The 15318-nt window shown below is 42.1% G+C and overlaps 1 protein-coding gene across 4 annotated transcripts in view; it reads left to right on the top strand.

The window, feature by feature from the left end:
* Nucleotides 1–14338, top strand: part of LOC136707074 (NACHT, LRR and PYD domains-containing protein 12-like) — a 111163-nt gene extending 96825 nt beyond the window's left edge. For 2 of the 4 annotated variants that reach the window (XM_066680950.1, XM_066680951.1), the window contains 3 exons: nt 2207–2380; nt 5371–5417; nt 12337–14338. In XM_066680950.1, the coding sequence (XP_066537047.1) occupies nt 2207–2380; nt 5371–5417; nt 12337–12881 (766 nt within the window). In that variant the 3' untranslated portion in view covers nt 12882–14338. Of the gene's footprint in view, nt 1–2206; nt 2381–5370; nt 5418–5611; nt 7479–12336 lie in introns of those variants that run through there. The other 2 variants (XR_010804195.1, XM_066680952.1) reach the window with 2 other exon arrangements.
* Nucleotides 14339–15318: the final 980 nt, after the last annotated feature.

Below are 15318 nucleotides of genomic sequence, written 5' to 3' on the forward strand. Positions count from 1 at the left end.
TGCAAGTTGTACAGTTTGCAGAGGTGAAAATCTGCTAACTGTGAGAGTGGGTAAAAGGTTTCTTTTACAATTACGTTATGTTTTATATCAGCCACATTGGATGGCAGCCAGGTCGGGTTTAATACTGTGGATTGAGCTTGTTGTCTAATATTGTCAATTTTATTATTGAAATAATCGATAAAGACTTTACTCATGAGACACTTATCCTTTTTCTTTTAACTGACACCACATTTTCTAAAGTCGATAGACAGGTATTTTCTAAGTAGTCAGTTAGTCCATCTAGCTCCATTGGGTCTGATGGAGCGGGAACTGGGGTTGATCGTTCTGGGAGGTTTTCTATAAATTGTAGGGTGGCAGATGGTTTTATTATATGCTTTGTAGAATAGCGAGGGGATGTACATATATTATGGCTAAGACATAGCTCATGTGAAATTAGGTAATGGTCGGAGATTGATGAGGTTTGCGGTAAGATATTAATTTTGTCTATGTTAAGACCTAGTGTCAAAACTAAGTCTAAAGTGTGACTACAGTAGTGTGTAGGCCCTGTTACATTTTGAGTAATACCAATAGAGTCTAGGATTGAGGTAAATGCCTTTTTAGTGGGTCATCTGCCTTCTCAAAATGGATATTGAAATCTCCTACAATTATAAATTCATCATTGCATACAGCTAGTTTTGCAGCAAAATCAATGTATTCTTTTAGAAATTCTGAGTAGGGCCCTGGTGGTCTGTAAATGTTGCATAATAAAAATGTGTCCTTTTTTGTGTCCGGATTTGTAATAATAGTGGAGAGAACCTCAAAAGAAGTGAAGGTGTCACATTGTTTAAGACTGATATCTAGGGTATTTTGGCAAATTAGACATACTCCACCTCCTTTGCCCAATAATCTTGGGCTATGTACATAGTTATAGCCCACAGGGGTGGTTTCATTTAGTGCTGAAAATTCATTTGGTCTAACTGCTTTTGAGTTTAGTGATAAAAGACTATGTGCTATGCTGCAAGAAAGTAAGGCAGCACCCTCCCACATGGGGTGGATACCATCCCTACTTATAAGACCAGGCTTGCCCTCGAAATGTAACTAGTTGTCTATAAAGCCCAGTTGATTTTCGGAACACCACTTGGACATCCAGCAGTTTAATGCCGAAAGTCTTCTGTAGGCTTCAGCGCCTCGCCACATTGGGTTGGGACTAGAGCAGATTATGGCATTGGACATTGTCTGGGCCAGTTTAATCACCTCTCTAATATTACCCTTAGTTACTTCAGACTGCTGCAGATCAAAGCCGTTGGCCCCTACATGAATAACTATCCTCGAATATCTCCTATTAGCTAACAGTCTAAGTTTGCCACTAATGTAAAGTGCTCTGGCTCCCAGTAAACAGCTAACTATTACTGCTAGCACCCCTAAAGAAGTATCTAATTTCATGTGTTGAATGACATAGACTCCTATAACCAGAGCACTTTTAACAGGCTCCTCAGCGGGTGTTTCACTGAGCTGGGCAAAAGTGTTTGACACGCAAATCGGAGGAGCGTGGTGTCCCGGTGGGCTAGCTTTGGCCTCAGCATTTGCATTAGCCTTAGCTTTCCGGCTATGTCACCGAGACATCACCCATTCACCCTGCTGTGAGGGCACTAATGTCAGAGTCGAGGGGGTGCTGACTCTCCCTAAGGCACCTGGAGTTGCTAGCACTGATTCTCGATGTTTATCCCTTGATAATAGTAAGCTCTGTATGCGCACTTCTAGCTGGGTCCACTTTATCCACCAGAGAGCTAACTAGCTGGCACTTATCACAAACACAGCCACTATCATTATCGTTAGAGGTGAAAAAGGGGATTTAACTAAACATGCTACAGTCTGAGCAGGCAAAACAGCCTACAGTAGCCATGGTATTGAAGGTACTTATCGCTATTGTTTGATTTAGGAACCAAAAATTTTTCTGGTTGAACCAGAAACATGCCTCTCTAGTGAATAATCCTGTGGAGATAATCTATCAAATAAATCCATGTATGGTTAGTAAGTGGTAAGAACAGGAATAAGAATGGAAATAACAGTAAAAACAGAAATAACAGGAAAACCAGGTGGAGCAAAACAGATTCTTCTTAACTGGTACAGGAACAGCCAAAACGGGTTACCAGATACTCAATCAAACAAACTGTGTGTAATTCCAGCCACCAATATAATCTCTTCCTATTTTCCTTCCTTTCTACAGATTGTCTGGGTGTATGATCACAGATGAAGGCTGTTCTTCTCTGGCTTCAGCTCTGAAATCAAACCCCTCCCACCTGAGAAAACTGGATCTGAGCTACAATAACCCAGGAGAGTCTGGAGTGAAGCTGCTCTCTGATCTACTGCAGGAACCATACTGTGCACTGGAGACACTACAGTGAGTCTCTCTATCTGTCTGTCTCTCTCTCTCTCTCACACACACACACTGCTCTCTGATCTACTGCAGGATCCACAATGTGCACTCACTCACACACACTCTGCTCTCTGATCTACTGCAGGATCCACAATGTGCACTCACTCAATCTCTCACACACGCACACACACACTGCTCTTTGGTCTACTGCAGGATTCACACTGTGCACTGGAGAAACTACAGTGAGTTACACACACACACTCTGCTGTGCGGTGTATGGATGATGTTGGGGTTATTGTCTACTGACATAGACCTGTAGAATATATAATGTGAAGTACAGAGAGCAGCTGTTGTTGATGATTGTGGAACACAAATACAGTGTGGAATAGGGTTGGTATCGTTAGAGTCTGTCACTGGAAGAAACATTTTCACCAGGCTCTGAGTGCAACCACAAACAGTAACACACACAATAACAGTGTGTTTCCACAAGGAGATGCTTCTTATTCAGAAGAAGGAAAACCCTGAACCCAAGGTGTGTCCATCTCAGCACAGGGTACAGTGTTTCTAAAGAACCACAGCCTTTATCTGTAGGGGGACTTTAGGTGTCTGTCCTGTAGTTATGAGACAGTGGACACTGAGATAAAATCCTGAACCCAAGGTGTGTCCACAATTGGGAAGAAAACAGTGCTGTAAGTTCTGTGTGGTCTTATATAATCTGTTCGTGTACAGTTGTCATGTATTGACCTGTCTAGTGTTTTCCTGCTCTATCTTTGTCTCATTATTTCCTGTGTTTATTACAAGCACATGGCTCTTTGTTTTGTTCAGGTTCTCCCTTGTCTTCTCCTTAGCACCTCCTTGGTCTTTAGCTCCACCCTCTCATTAGTGTCTCCTCATGTGATTCTTGTTCCCAGGTGTTTCTTGTTTGAGTTGTCTTCTTATAGTCCATGTCTGACAGGGGCATTGTCTGTATGTGGACTGATTTATGTTTGTGGTCCGTGCTTCTGGTCCTTGTTTCTGATTCCTGCTATATTCAGTGTTTAGCTTCTCTGTTTAGTCTCTAGCTTCTCTGTTAAGTCTCTAGCCCCGTGTTCTGTCCTGTGTGTTTGTTGTCCGTTCCTAGTTTAGCTCCTCGCTTGATTTAATGTTTCTGTTTCACGGTTATTGTATAATAGTCTGCACTCGGTTTAGCCATCTTGTTTAACCTTCTATATTTAGCCTTCTTGTTTAATGTTTAGCCTCATAGCCCCTGTGTTTAGCGTCCTGTCTCTGATTTATGAAAATAAATCTTCTGCACTTACCTCTATCCTACTCCTTGTACCTTGTCCTTGATCAATTGACCAAACCCAATGTGACAACATTGTTCATACACACGTTTCAGAAGTGTTCTGCATTAAAAACACAGCAGTAATGACAGGTTTACCTATTGATCAGATTGATACAGCATTTGTGTAAGGTTTAGGAGCTCATACAGTCTGGGATATTTTAAGACATTAACATTAATAAACACAGAAAGTCTTTGTGATGTATCAAGAGCCACGGTATCCAGGGTAATGTCAGCATACCATCAAGAAGGATGAAACACATCCAACAGGATTAACTGTGGACGCAAGAGGAAGCTGTCTGAAAGGGATGTTCGGGTGCTAACCCGGAATGTATCCAAAAAACATAAAATCACGGCTGCCCAAATCACGGCAGAATTAAATGTGCACCTCAACTCTCCTGTTTCCACTAGAACTGTCCGTTGGGAGCTCCACAGGGTCAATATACACGGCCGGGCTGCTATAGCCAAACCTTTGGTCACTCATGCCAATGCCAAACATTGGTTTCAATGGTGCAAGGAGCGCAAATCTTGGACTTTGGACAATGTGAAACATGTATTGTTCTCTGATGAGTCCACCTTTACTGTTTTCATCACATCCAGGAGAGTTACGGTGTGGAGAAGCCCCAAAGAAGCGTACCACCCAGACTGTTGCATGCCCAGAGTGAAGCATGGGAGTGGATCGGTGATGGTTTGGGCTGCCATATCATGGCATTCCCTTGGCCCAATACTTGTGCTAGATGGGCGCGTCACTGCCAAGGACTACCGAAACATTCTGGAGGACCATGTGCATCCAATAGTTCGAACATTGTATCCTGAAAGCAGAGCCGTGTATCAGGATGACAATGCACCAATACACACAGCAAGACTGGTGAAAGATTGGTTTGATGAACATGAAAGTGAAGTTGAACATCTCACATGACCTGCACAGTCACCAGATCTAAATATTATTGAGCCACTTTGGGGTGTTTTGGAGGAGCGAGTCAGGAAACATTTTCCTTCACCAGCATCACATAGTGACCTGGCCACTATCCTGCAAGAAGAATGGCTTAAAATCCCTCAGACCACTGTGCATGGACTGAACTGGATAAGTGGTTACAGACGATGAATTAATTAATATTAAGCACAGAGACTCTGAACTGGAAAAGTGGTTACAGACGATGAATGAATGAATGAATATTAGGCATAGAGGAGATATGTTCACTTAAGTCAAGTCATCAAGACACAGGTAAGACATCAGTGTTAATCAGTGTTAAAAATAGTTCAAAACAAAAGCCAGTCGACTGCCAAGGCCATGTGGTGGAAAATACTGCTGCCTTTTACTCTGTATTATAGGCTCTTTATGGATGTCATTGAACCACAACCAATTTCAACCAAGCAATAAATGTATGAAACACGTCTGGGACACATCAAAGTGTTAAATGTGGTGATTTGTAGGTGTGAAATCCACCGTTCACCAACAGAAAAGGTTTAATTACGACTGTAAAAGTTTTATCTGAAAAAAAGAGTAAATTCACTTTAAATCCATACTGAATGCCTCAGAAATGTTCATTTAACCCTGATATAAATAATTGCACATAGCGCCCCCTACTGACATTGCACTACTGCCTTGGATTTTCTGTGCAGTGTAGACACATTCAGATCCTTTAACCCTGCCAGACATTACTGACCTGGATATGTGTGTATGTGGTTTTAGGGTGGAACATCAAGGGAAGATCAGGATGAAACCAGAACTACGGAAATGTAAGAATCACCAGCCACACACACTTGTCTCCACTCATTTCAAGTTTTTGTGTCTGTATATATATATATGATTGTTGTGTTCATATATAATTACTTTTGAGACTCTGCGTGTAGAACTGAATATGTGAAGGAATGTGCCAATCCAGTTGTTTTGTCCCTGATCCTGACACGCGGTGCTTTCCGGCGCACTGCAGACGCAGGCCTGTAGCACTGCATTGGCTGGTGTTCCTCCTCTCCCTTTTGGCCAGAGATACGGCGACCACTCTGTCGGAGCTGGTGCCGTTCTGAAGGACTCTGTGAGAATTCTCCATCATTCTCACAGACAGTCACCCAGAGTGGGACTCGAACCCACAACCTCCATGTCCCTGGAGCTGTGTGACTGTGACACTTCATGCTGCACCACCGTGCCACCCGGATTTAAAGTACAGCTTTTCTTAATCTATAGCTTTTATTTTACTAGAAATAAAAATAAAATTTCTGTTGTAATTTCTGGGCTCTCTTAGCTGAGCTTCCAGGCTAGAAGCAGATTCACCCTTGGGTGAATCTATGTTTCTCCTTCATTCCACACCTCCTCTTTCCTTATCTCTCTACATTTTCTTTTTATGTTCTGGCTTGGACTCTGCTTGAAGAGTCTGAGCATGTTTTAGGAGAGAGCCATAAGAGAGATCTGCAGAGTTTCTGAAGAAGCCTGAAGAAAGCTGAAGAGCATTCTCTAGAAAGTTCTGAGCTGAAGAGCCTCTGCTGTAAAACTCTCTAACCAGAAGAGAATTCTAACTTAGAAATTTGCACCACTGTTACACATGTAAATTAATTCCACCCATTTTGATTGTTTAAATGGAATTAACTTCACACAGTTGTACCCATATGTAACTTTAAACTGTTTAAACTAATGGGAATTAAGATTTAATTCTATAGTTTGAGAAGTTCTTCATTAAGCAGTTTTACAGAAAGCATAAACTGATCTTTGGAGTGTCTCTGCCATTGCTAAAGATTCCTTTCTTGATCCTCTGAGACTTTGGGTCATAAACCATCCCTGTAGTGTGGTTTATGATCCTTCTCTGCTCGGTTATCTCAAATTCCGATCTGGGCTCGTGTGATGAGAGGAGTGACTGAGAGTGAAGAGAGGTCACTGATAACTTTCAGCATATTTAAGCCCCAAAAATTAACATGTCTTTTATTAGAAATTAATGCACATTCATCATAGTGTACTACAATTGTTTTTATTCCTGTGAATCTGTTTTGAAACCTAATAGTTCTACAGTGCACTGAGAAAATCTTGTGTGCATCCAAGCTGCTGCTTAATGTTTAAAATTTACCTTTTTTAACGAAATGTTTTTCTAAACAAATTGTATAATTTCTAAAAAATATATTAATATATACAATTTTGAACTTTTTCTCTAATTATTGTTTATGAGAAATACATTTTTCTCTGTATTAGAGTAAGAATATAAATGTTAGCCCTGATGGTGATGGAAAAGGGTTTTCGAATATTCTGTGATGTTTCAGCTGGTTTATACACACTGCTCATGCAGCCCAGCGCCCTGCACTGACCCCTCGACCACAGGGTTTTAACTGACTCCCCCGACTCTCTTTCTCTTTAGCATGAGAAATATTGATTTAGTGTTGGTTGATGTATCAACGACCATAAGCTTAGATTCAAAATCTTGTTTTATTTTCCCACCGTCTACTACCAGTGAATGGGTCAATTTGTCTGACATGGACTTTGACATTTTGTTTCTGAATGTGAACCCCGACATGTGGTCGAGTGTTGACTGGCGACACTGTTTGCGTTACTGTAATCCCTCGCAACTTCATGGTTCATCTTTCGCGGATTCACTATTTCGCAGGTTTTTTCAAGGGGGCTTTTTTATTATTTACATGTATTAGACTAGGCCTGTAAGTGACAAAATATATCATTTACAAGTATTTCTTATGTACAGTACATGTATTGTTCATGTCCACATCCGAGTGAAATTTACTGACGCTAAATCACAGCTTAGGAATGACTCTATTAAAGAAACTGGTAGGATATCACATGTAGTTCTAGCTGAAAAACATTATAGAATGTCTGTTTAATGCAAAGGGTGGGTTGTTAACAGTAACAGGGAGGGGTTTAAAAGTCCAAATACTCGTTAAACACATGTTCTACTTTAAACACTTTCCTCTACTTCGCAGAAATTCGTTTTTCGCGGGTGGTCTTGGAACGCATCGCCCGCGAGAGATTACTGTACTGTTAACATTACTGACCTGTGCGCTAGCCCCAACATGTTTAGCATTGAGGTGGTAACAAACGGTGGAAGTGCTCCTGTGATAAGCATACACCTTCCTGCATAAAGTGCAAATAACATTTTTGTTTGTACTTTCATCTGGAAGTTTCTTGTATTTAAATTTCCCATCCACCAGCATAGTCTCTTCCGTCATCTCCATCATGTTCATCACATTGTGCATCGTTATAATTTATGCTTGGAACTCATGCACTGAGAAACTTTCCATGGTGCAAAGTGTGATTAAAACATGTTAAATTTTTTATTTTGTTTTTTTCCCCGTAATTAATTAATCGAAATTAACGCGCTAAAGACCCACCCCTAATAAATATTAAATAAGCTTTTTGATATAAAGTGTGTTATTGATATCCCCCCTCTCCCTCGTTTCGATGCTGTCCCTGATCACGAAGCCTACGTCATCTGAAGTTTATTCGCTAAAGTGCAGTGGATGGAAATATGACTTATTTTGCATTTTGTTTCTGCTGATATTTCTTTATTACATTAAATGTGTGCAAACGATTTGGATGGAAACCCACATTGAGAGGGAGATGGGTGTATTTTTTGCAATGTTGTAAAGATGAAAGATGGAGGTTGTTATATTGTTATCAGGAGCATTAACAGGTATACTGAAGTCACAGAGTAACAGCAGTTGAGAGGAAGAACTGGAGTAGCTCGTATAGTTCAGAGATAAAGATGGACAAGGTTCGTGAGGGCGGTAGACCAGCAGTGCAGTAATAGAGACAGATAGTTTGATAGAAAGCTACTCACAATAAGTCATGAGAATACATGTACAGCCAAACCACCCAAGCCCAGAATAACAGGTCTTATGCACATCACTAAAGTCGGGTGGGCTGTTTGGTTAAGAGTGTAATATTAGTTCTTAAACAGATGTGATTAGTTAGAGAGTGAGTGGATATTTAGGAGGGTGAATGAGGAACTCAGGGGGAGCAGGGGTATAAATGTTTAAATTACACAGATTAGAAAACGGTTTGAAAAATGAGCTGTGAGCGAGTCCAGAATAAACAAATGTTAGTGCCGTTAGGGGCGGCATGGTGGCGCAGCAGGTAGTGTCGCAGTCACACAGTTCCAGGGACCTGGAGGTTGTGGGTTCGATTCGCGCTCCGGGTGACTGTCTGTGAGGAGTTGGTGTGTTCTCCCCGTGTCCGTGTGGGTTTCCTCCCACAGTCCAAAAACACACGTTGGTAGGTGGATTGGCGACTCAAAAGTGTCCGTAGGTGTATTCTTTTGTCCAGGGTGTATTCCCGCCTTGCACCCAATGATTCCAGGTAGGCTCTGGACCCGCTGCGACCCTGAATTGGATAAGTGGTTACAGATAATGAATGAATGAAAATAGTGCCATTAGAATAATTAACTAATTTAGTGGGGTTTAATCCATGGTGAACACAATGTCTCTGGTTGAGTTCACCAGCTCTACAGACTGCAGCAGTGTTTAGAGAGGTGGTAAAATCACCTACATCTGTGCAGTTCAGGAGCAGTGTACGCCACAAACATTGGGTTGAACTGGGGGTGGAAGAACATGTGGTGGCAGCCAGGGCCGGGAGTAACTGCAGTATCAAGCACTAAGGTCATGGCAGACAACAGTCGCTGCATTGCAAACTGCAGGGATCAGGGCTAAAGCAGCATAGACAGAGTGTTAATACACAACAAACAGGATCTGCACTGCGTAGTCTCAATGCTAGCAGGTGGGATCTGTGGGGGCGGGGGCAGGACAGCTGCGATGCTAAACATTAGGATGTCAGGTGAAGGATGATGATTACAACTGGGAATCCACAAAGACGGAAGCATAACAGTTAACGTCAACAGGAATTACACTGAACACAAAACAACCAGGACACAGAGAGACACCAACCTGGTCTCACCCGGAGACACACAGAACACACACTCACAAACAAACACCCCACAAATAGAGGACACTCACAGTTACACACACACACACACACACACACAGTCACTCCCATACACACCCCACACACAGTAACACACAACGCGCGCCCACACACACACACACACAAAATACACAGTCACGTACGCACACATACACACACTGAGTCACACACACTCACATCCCACACACAGTTACACCCAACACACACACAATGCACAGTCACTCACGTACACACAGAACACGCAACACATGCACAGCACACACACACACACAAACTCCCACACAATACACACAATGTCACTCGTACACACACAGAGAAAACACACACGCAAGGGATGTCCTGATCTCATCTCAAGCATGGATGTCTGGGCTAGTGTGTGTGTGTGTGTGTATACACTGGGGAAAATAAGTATTTGAGACACTGCTGATTTTTTAATTTTTCCCAGCTACAAAGAACAGAGAGGTCTGTAATTTTTATCGTAGATTCACTTCAACTGTGAGAGACAGAATCTAAAAAACAATATCCAGAAAATCACTGTATCATTTTTAAACAATTCATTTGCATTTCATTAAATATGTATTTGATACAATAGAAAATCAGAACTTAATATTGGTACAGAATCCTTTGCAGTATCAGTGGTCAGACCTTTCCTGTTGTTCTTTATGAAGTTTGAACACACTGCAGCAGGGATTATGACCCACTCCTCCATACACATCTTCTCCAGATCTTTCAGGTTTCAGGGCTGTCACTGGGCAACACTGAGTTTCAGCTCCCTCCACAGGTTTTCTACTGGGTTCAGGTCTGGAGACTGGCTCGGCCACTCGAGGACCTTGAAATGTTTCTTACAGAGCCACTCCTTAGTTGTTCTGGCTGTGGGTTTTGAATCATTTTCATGGTGGGAGACCCAGCCACAACCCAGTTTCAATGCTCTTACTGAAAACCCCATCCATCCTCCCTTCAACACGGTGCAGTCCTTTCCCCTTTGCAGAAAACCACCCCCAATATATGATGTTTCCACCCCATGGTTCACGGTTGGGACGGTGTTCTTGGGGTTGTACTCATCCTTCTTCCTCTAAACACAGCGAGTGGAGTTTATACCAAAAAGATCTATTTTGGTCTCATCTGACCACATGACCTCCTCTGGATCATCCAGATGGTGACTGGTGAACTTCAAAAGGGTCTGGACATTGTCGGGTGTGAGCAGGGGGCCTCTCGTGTCCTGCAGGATTTTAATCCATGACGGAGTAGTGTGTTACTGACGGTCATCTTTGAGACTGTGGTCCCAGCTCTCTTCAGGTCATTGAGCAGGTCCTCCTGTGTAGTTCTGGGCTGATTCCTGAGCTTTCTCACAATCATCCTTACCCCACAAGGTGAGATCTTGATGGAGGAAGACTGACAGTCACCTTGTGATTCTTCCATTTTCCAATAACTCTGCCAACAGTTGTTTCCTTCTCACCAAGCTGCTGCCTATTGTCCTGTAGCCCCTCCCAGCCTTGTGCAGGTCTACAGTTCTGTCCCTGGTGTCCTTAGACAGCTCTTTGGTCTTGGGCATTGTGGAGAGGTTGGAGTGTGATTGATTGACTGTGGACAGGTGTGTTTTATACAGGTAATGAATTTAAACAGGTGCAGTAATTAGTGCAGAATAGGAGGTCTTCTTAAAGAAAAACTAACAGCTCTGTGAGAGCCAGAATTCTTGCTGTTGGTAGGTGATCAGACTCTTTCATTCATTCATTCATTATCTGTAACCCTTATCCAATTCAGGGTCGCGGTGTGTCCAGAGCCTACCTGGAATCATTGGGCGCAAGGCGGGGAATACACCCTGGAGGGGGCGCCAGTCCTTCACAGGGCAACACAGACACACACATTCACTCACACCTACGGACACTTTGGAGTCATCAATCCACCTACCAACGTGTGTTTTTGGACTGTGGGAGGAAACCGGAGCACCTGGAGGAAACCCACGCAGACACAGGGAGAACACACCAACTCCTCCCAGACAGTCACCCGGAGGAAACCCACGCGGACACAGGGAGAACACACCAACTCCTCACAGACAGTCACCCGGAGGAAACCCACGCGGACACAGGGAGAACACACCAACTCCTCACAGACAGTCACCCGGAGGAAACCCACACAGACACAGGGAGAACACACCACACTCCTCACAGACAGTCACCCGGAGGAAACCCACGCGGACACAGGGAGAACACACCAACTCCTCACAGACAGTCACCCGGAGGAAACCCACGCGGACACAGGGAGAACACACCAACTCCTCACAGACAGTCACCCGGAGGAAACCCACACAGACACAGGGAGAACACACCACACTCCTCACAGACAGTCACCCGGAGGAAACCCACACAGACACAGGGAGAACACACCAACTCCTCACAGACAGTCCGGGAATCAAACCCACAACCTCCAGGCCCCTGGAGCTGTGTGACTGCGACACTACCTGCTGCGCCACCGTGCCGCCCTCTTATTTAAGACTCTTATTTAATGCAATAAAATGCAAATTAATAATTTAAAAATCATACCGTGTTTTTCTGGATATTGTTCTTTAGATTCTGTCTCTCACAGTTGAAGTGAACCTACGATAAAAATTACAGACCTCTCTGTTCTTTGTAGCTGGGAAAACTTAAAAAATCAGCAGTGTCTCAAATATGTATTTTCCCCACTGTATGTGTTCATTTACGTGAATGTGTGTTTTTATTTACCTGAATATGTGTGTGTGTGTGTGTACAGATGCCTGTGATCTGACTCTGAAGCCAAACACAGCCCACCCTGCTCTCTCTGTGTCTGAGGGAAACAGGAAGGTGGAGTGGGTGGAGAAGACTTGGCCGTATTCAGATCATCCGGAGAGGTTTGAACAGTATTGTAAGGTTCATTTTGTGAAGCCTTTAACTGGACGCTGTTACTGGGAGGTGGAGTGGAGGTGGGGGGGGGTTTATATCTCAGTGTCACAAACAAAGACCAGGAGGAAAGGACATGGACCTGCTGGTACTTTTGTATTAAATGAATTCTCCTGGTGTCTGATGTGCTCTCGGCACAGATACTGGGTCAGACACAATAAACAGATCACTGAGATACCCCCCCCCCCATCTGACTCTGACAGAGTGGGAGTGTATCTGGACTGTGAGTCCGGCACTCTGTCCTTCTACGCCATCTCTACTGATACACACACACTCACACACTTACACACTTTCACCTCCACATTCACTGAGCCGCTCTACGCTGAGATTGGGGTTGATGTTCCTGGTTCCTCAGTGCGTCTGTGTGAGATAGAATAGTGGATTAAACACAGTTTATTGTGTGTATTTAGTTACAGGATCATGTCTTTATCAGTGAGTAGGAGTCAGGAGGATCATCCTCTGAGAGAATGAGCTGTGGATGACTCAGTATTAATACATTCATCTGTTTCATTATAAAGGGCTTCTATGGAGTGAAGGTCTAAAGGTGAAAATGACGGTGTGATGTTGTGCTGTGTGTTGTTCCTCGGGCGGTGGATATTGATGATGATGAGGTGATTAAGGCTCGTTAATCTTTTCTCACTCGCAGAATGAGGTTCAGAATCTCTCTTTAACTCTAGAATGATTGAAGCTATGAATTTATTCATGGGGGGGGGGGGGTGAACACGTCTTCATTTTTACACTGTAAAATTGTTATTTGGTCGAATTCTGACTCACAGCAGAAATTTACATTCACTTTCAGTGTGAAAGCTCTGAAGAAACACGTCTTCATTACCTTTAACAAGTGGAACATAATTTCATACTGTATTTTAGTGCAGGTGTGAGTCATTTTTATTTAGTAGTTTTCTCGCTCTGTTCTGAAACAAATGCAGTAATTGAAAGATGTTTATATTCACCATCTGACTGTGAAAATGAATGTAATATGGTTTTAATGTAAACTGTACCTTATCATTTTTCACCAGTAAACACACACTCCCTCTGTTTCTCTTGGTGAACAATAATGTACCTGCACTGTGTCTTTTTGATTATAATGAGGTCAACAGAGTGGAGGCCTGTGTATGGGAGAATTTGGCTGTTTTCTCTGAAATAAATATAAATTGGGCATAAATAGAGATCTGGTCGTTCTATATGTAAAAATGTGCACTTTAAACTATATTCTGTTTACAAACATAGGTTTTCCACTCTTTCAGCAGTAGATCCATATGCTTTTTTTAACTGTTTTTCAGTTCTTTAATACACATGTTCAAACAGTGCATTCTGATTTTACATTACTTTAGAAAGTACATACACAGTACAGACAGTGCATTCTGTATTTCTGTTTACATTAGCTTTTAGTATATTAGCTTACAAACAGACGGACTGGTAGTCGTGATGGGAAAATGCAGATTAACACCAATGAGTAATGGTTAATGATAACTAATGATTTATATTAATGCCACACTATATTCAGGGAGTAAATGGTACTGATTAATCTTGATTAATTCTTACTAAATTATGTAGGCCTTAGTGCTTGTGAGATGAAGGGACTTATTAAATTGTGTTGTGTTACGGTGACCTGTGGAAGGAAGGCAGTCAACAACTGAAGGACATCTCACCTTTTTTCCTGACAGTAATAAAATAGGAGATAATGTTTGGGTTGATGGAATGAGACATGATGTAATTACGCCCAAATGGGACACATGATGGTGTACGTGACTGGGGTGCTATATATACTGCATGATTCTGTTTAATAAATTGAGAGATAAGAGAGAATCCTTGACTACGTGTCTTTATTCCTCTGGTTTCTCCAAAGAATTCTTTGAACATCGATTTTCCTGGTTGCACTTAGATAATTGCCATAACAGTAGTAACAGTCCATAGAACAAAAACCTGGAAAGCCTTGGTCTGCATAGAATGCCTGGAATACCAACTTATTTCCACGACCACAGTAGCCCACATTGTCCTTGCACACAAGTGGCAGATTCAGGAAGGCTGCATCTCCATCCTCATAGACAACTTCTAAAAGAATTTTAGCTGAGCATCTCCGGAGGCAACTGTTAAAGCAGCACAAAAACAACAAAAACAAAACTTTTATTATTGACAACGTTCATTTGTGATTTGATAGACACAGAAAAGTCATTCTCATTGCTCAAAAACGTAATTGATCATTACAAAATATATGTGGACACTTCATACCTTCAAAATGCACATTGCTGGTTTCAGACCTGAAATAGAAATAAAAATACTACTCTCAAATTACAACTAATGGTCTCTGCAGGACTGAGTAGAAGCCATTTTTCTTAACTAAGCTCTAAAGATAATTCTTATTAATGAAGAGCAGAAAGTGTGTTGTGGTTACAGCAGAAGTGACTAAAATAAAACAGGAAGTTAAAATGTGACAATGTGCTTGAAAGTACATCAGCTGAAATGCTAGTAATACTCACTCCAAGCAGTGGTCCAGTAGGAGTGCACACCACCGTCGTCTTATGGCAGGCATGTCCGCCTGAGGTTTAAAAAAACACAAAGAATTACAACTTAATCACAAATTAAACTTTAAATTGATTTTGTTGTGGCATCCTAACTTACCTCTGTAAGGTCACAACTTCCTCCCAGTACATTGTAGAGTGCATACTGTAAATGAAATTAAAAACACAGTGATTTTAGAACTTAATATCAAGTAAAATCTTTAGTTTTTAACTGTTGTTAACTCACCATAGGCTTAAAAACTCCACAGCTATTGGTAGAACTTTACTCCTAATGGATGTGGAACATTAATTGT

Source organism: Hoplias malabaricus, chromosome 9 (assembly GCF_029633855.1).
Source record: "Hoplias malabaricus isolate fHopMal1 chromosome 9, fHopMal1.hap1, whole genome shotgun sequence".
Classification (NCBI taxonomy): Eukaryota; Metazoa; Chordata; class Actinopteri; order Characiformes; family Erythrinidae; genus Hoplias; species Hoplias malabaricus.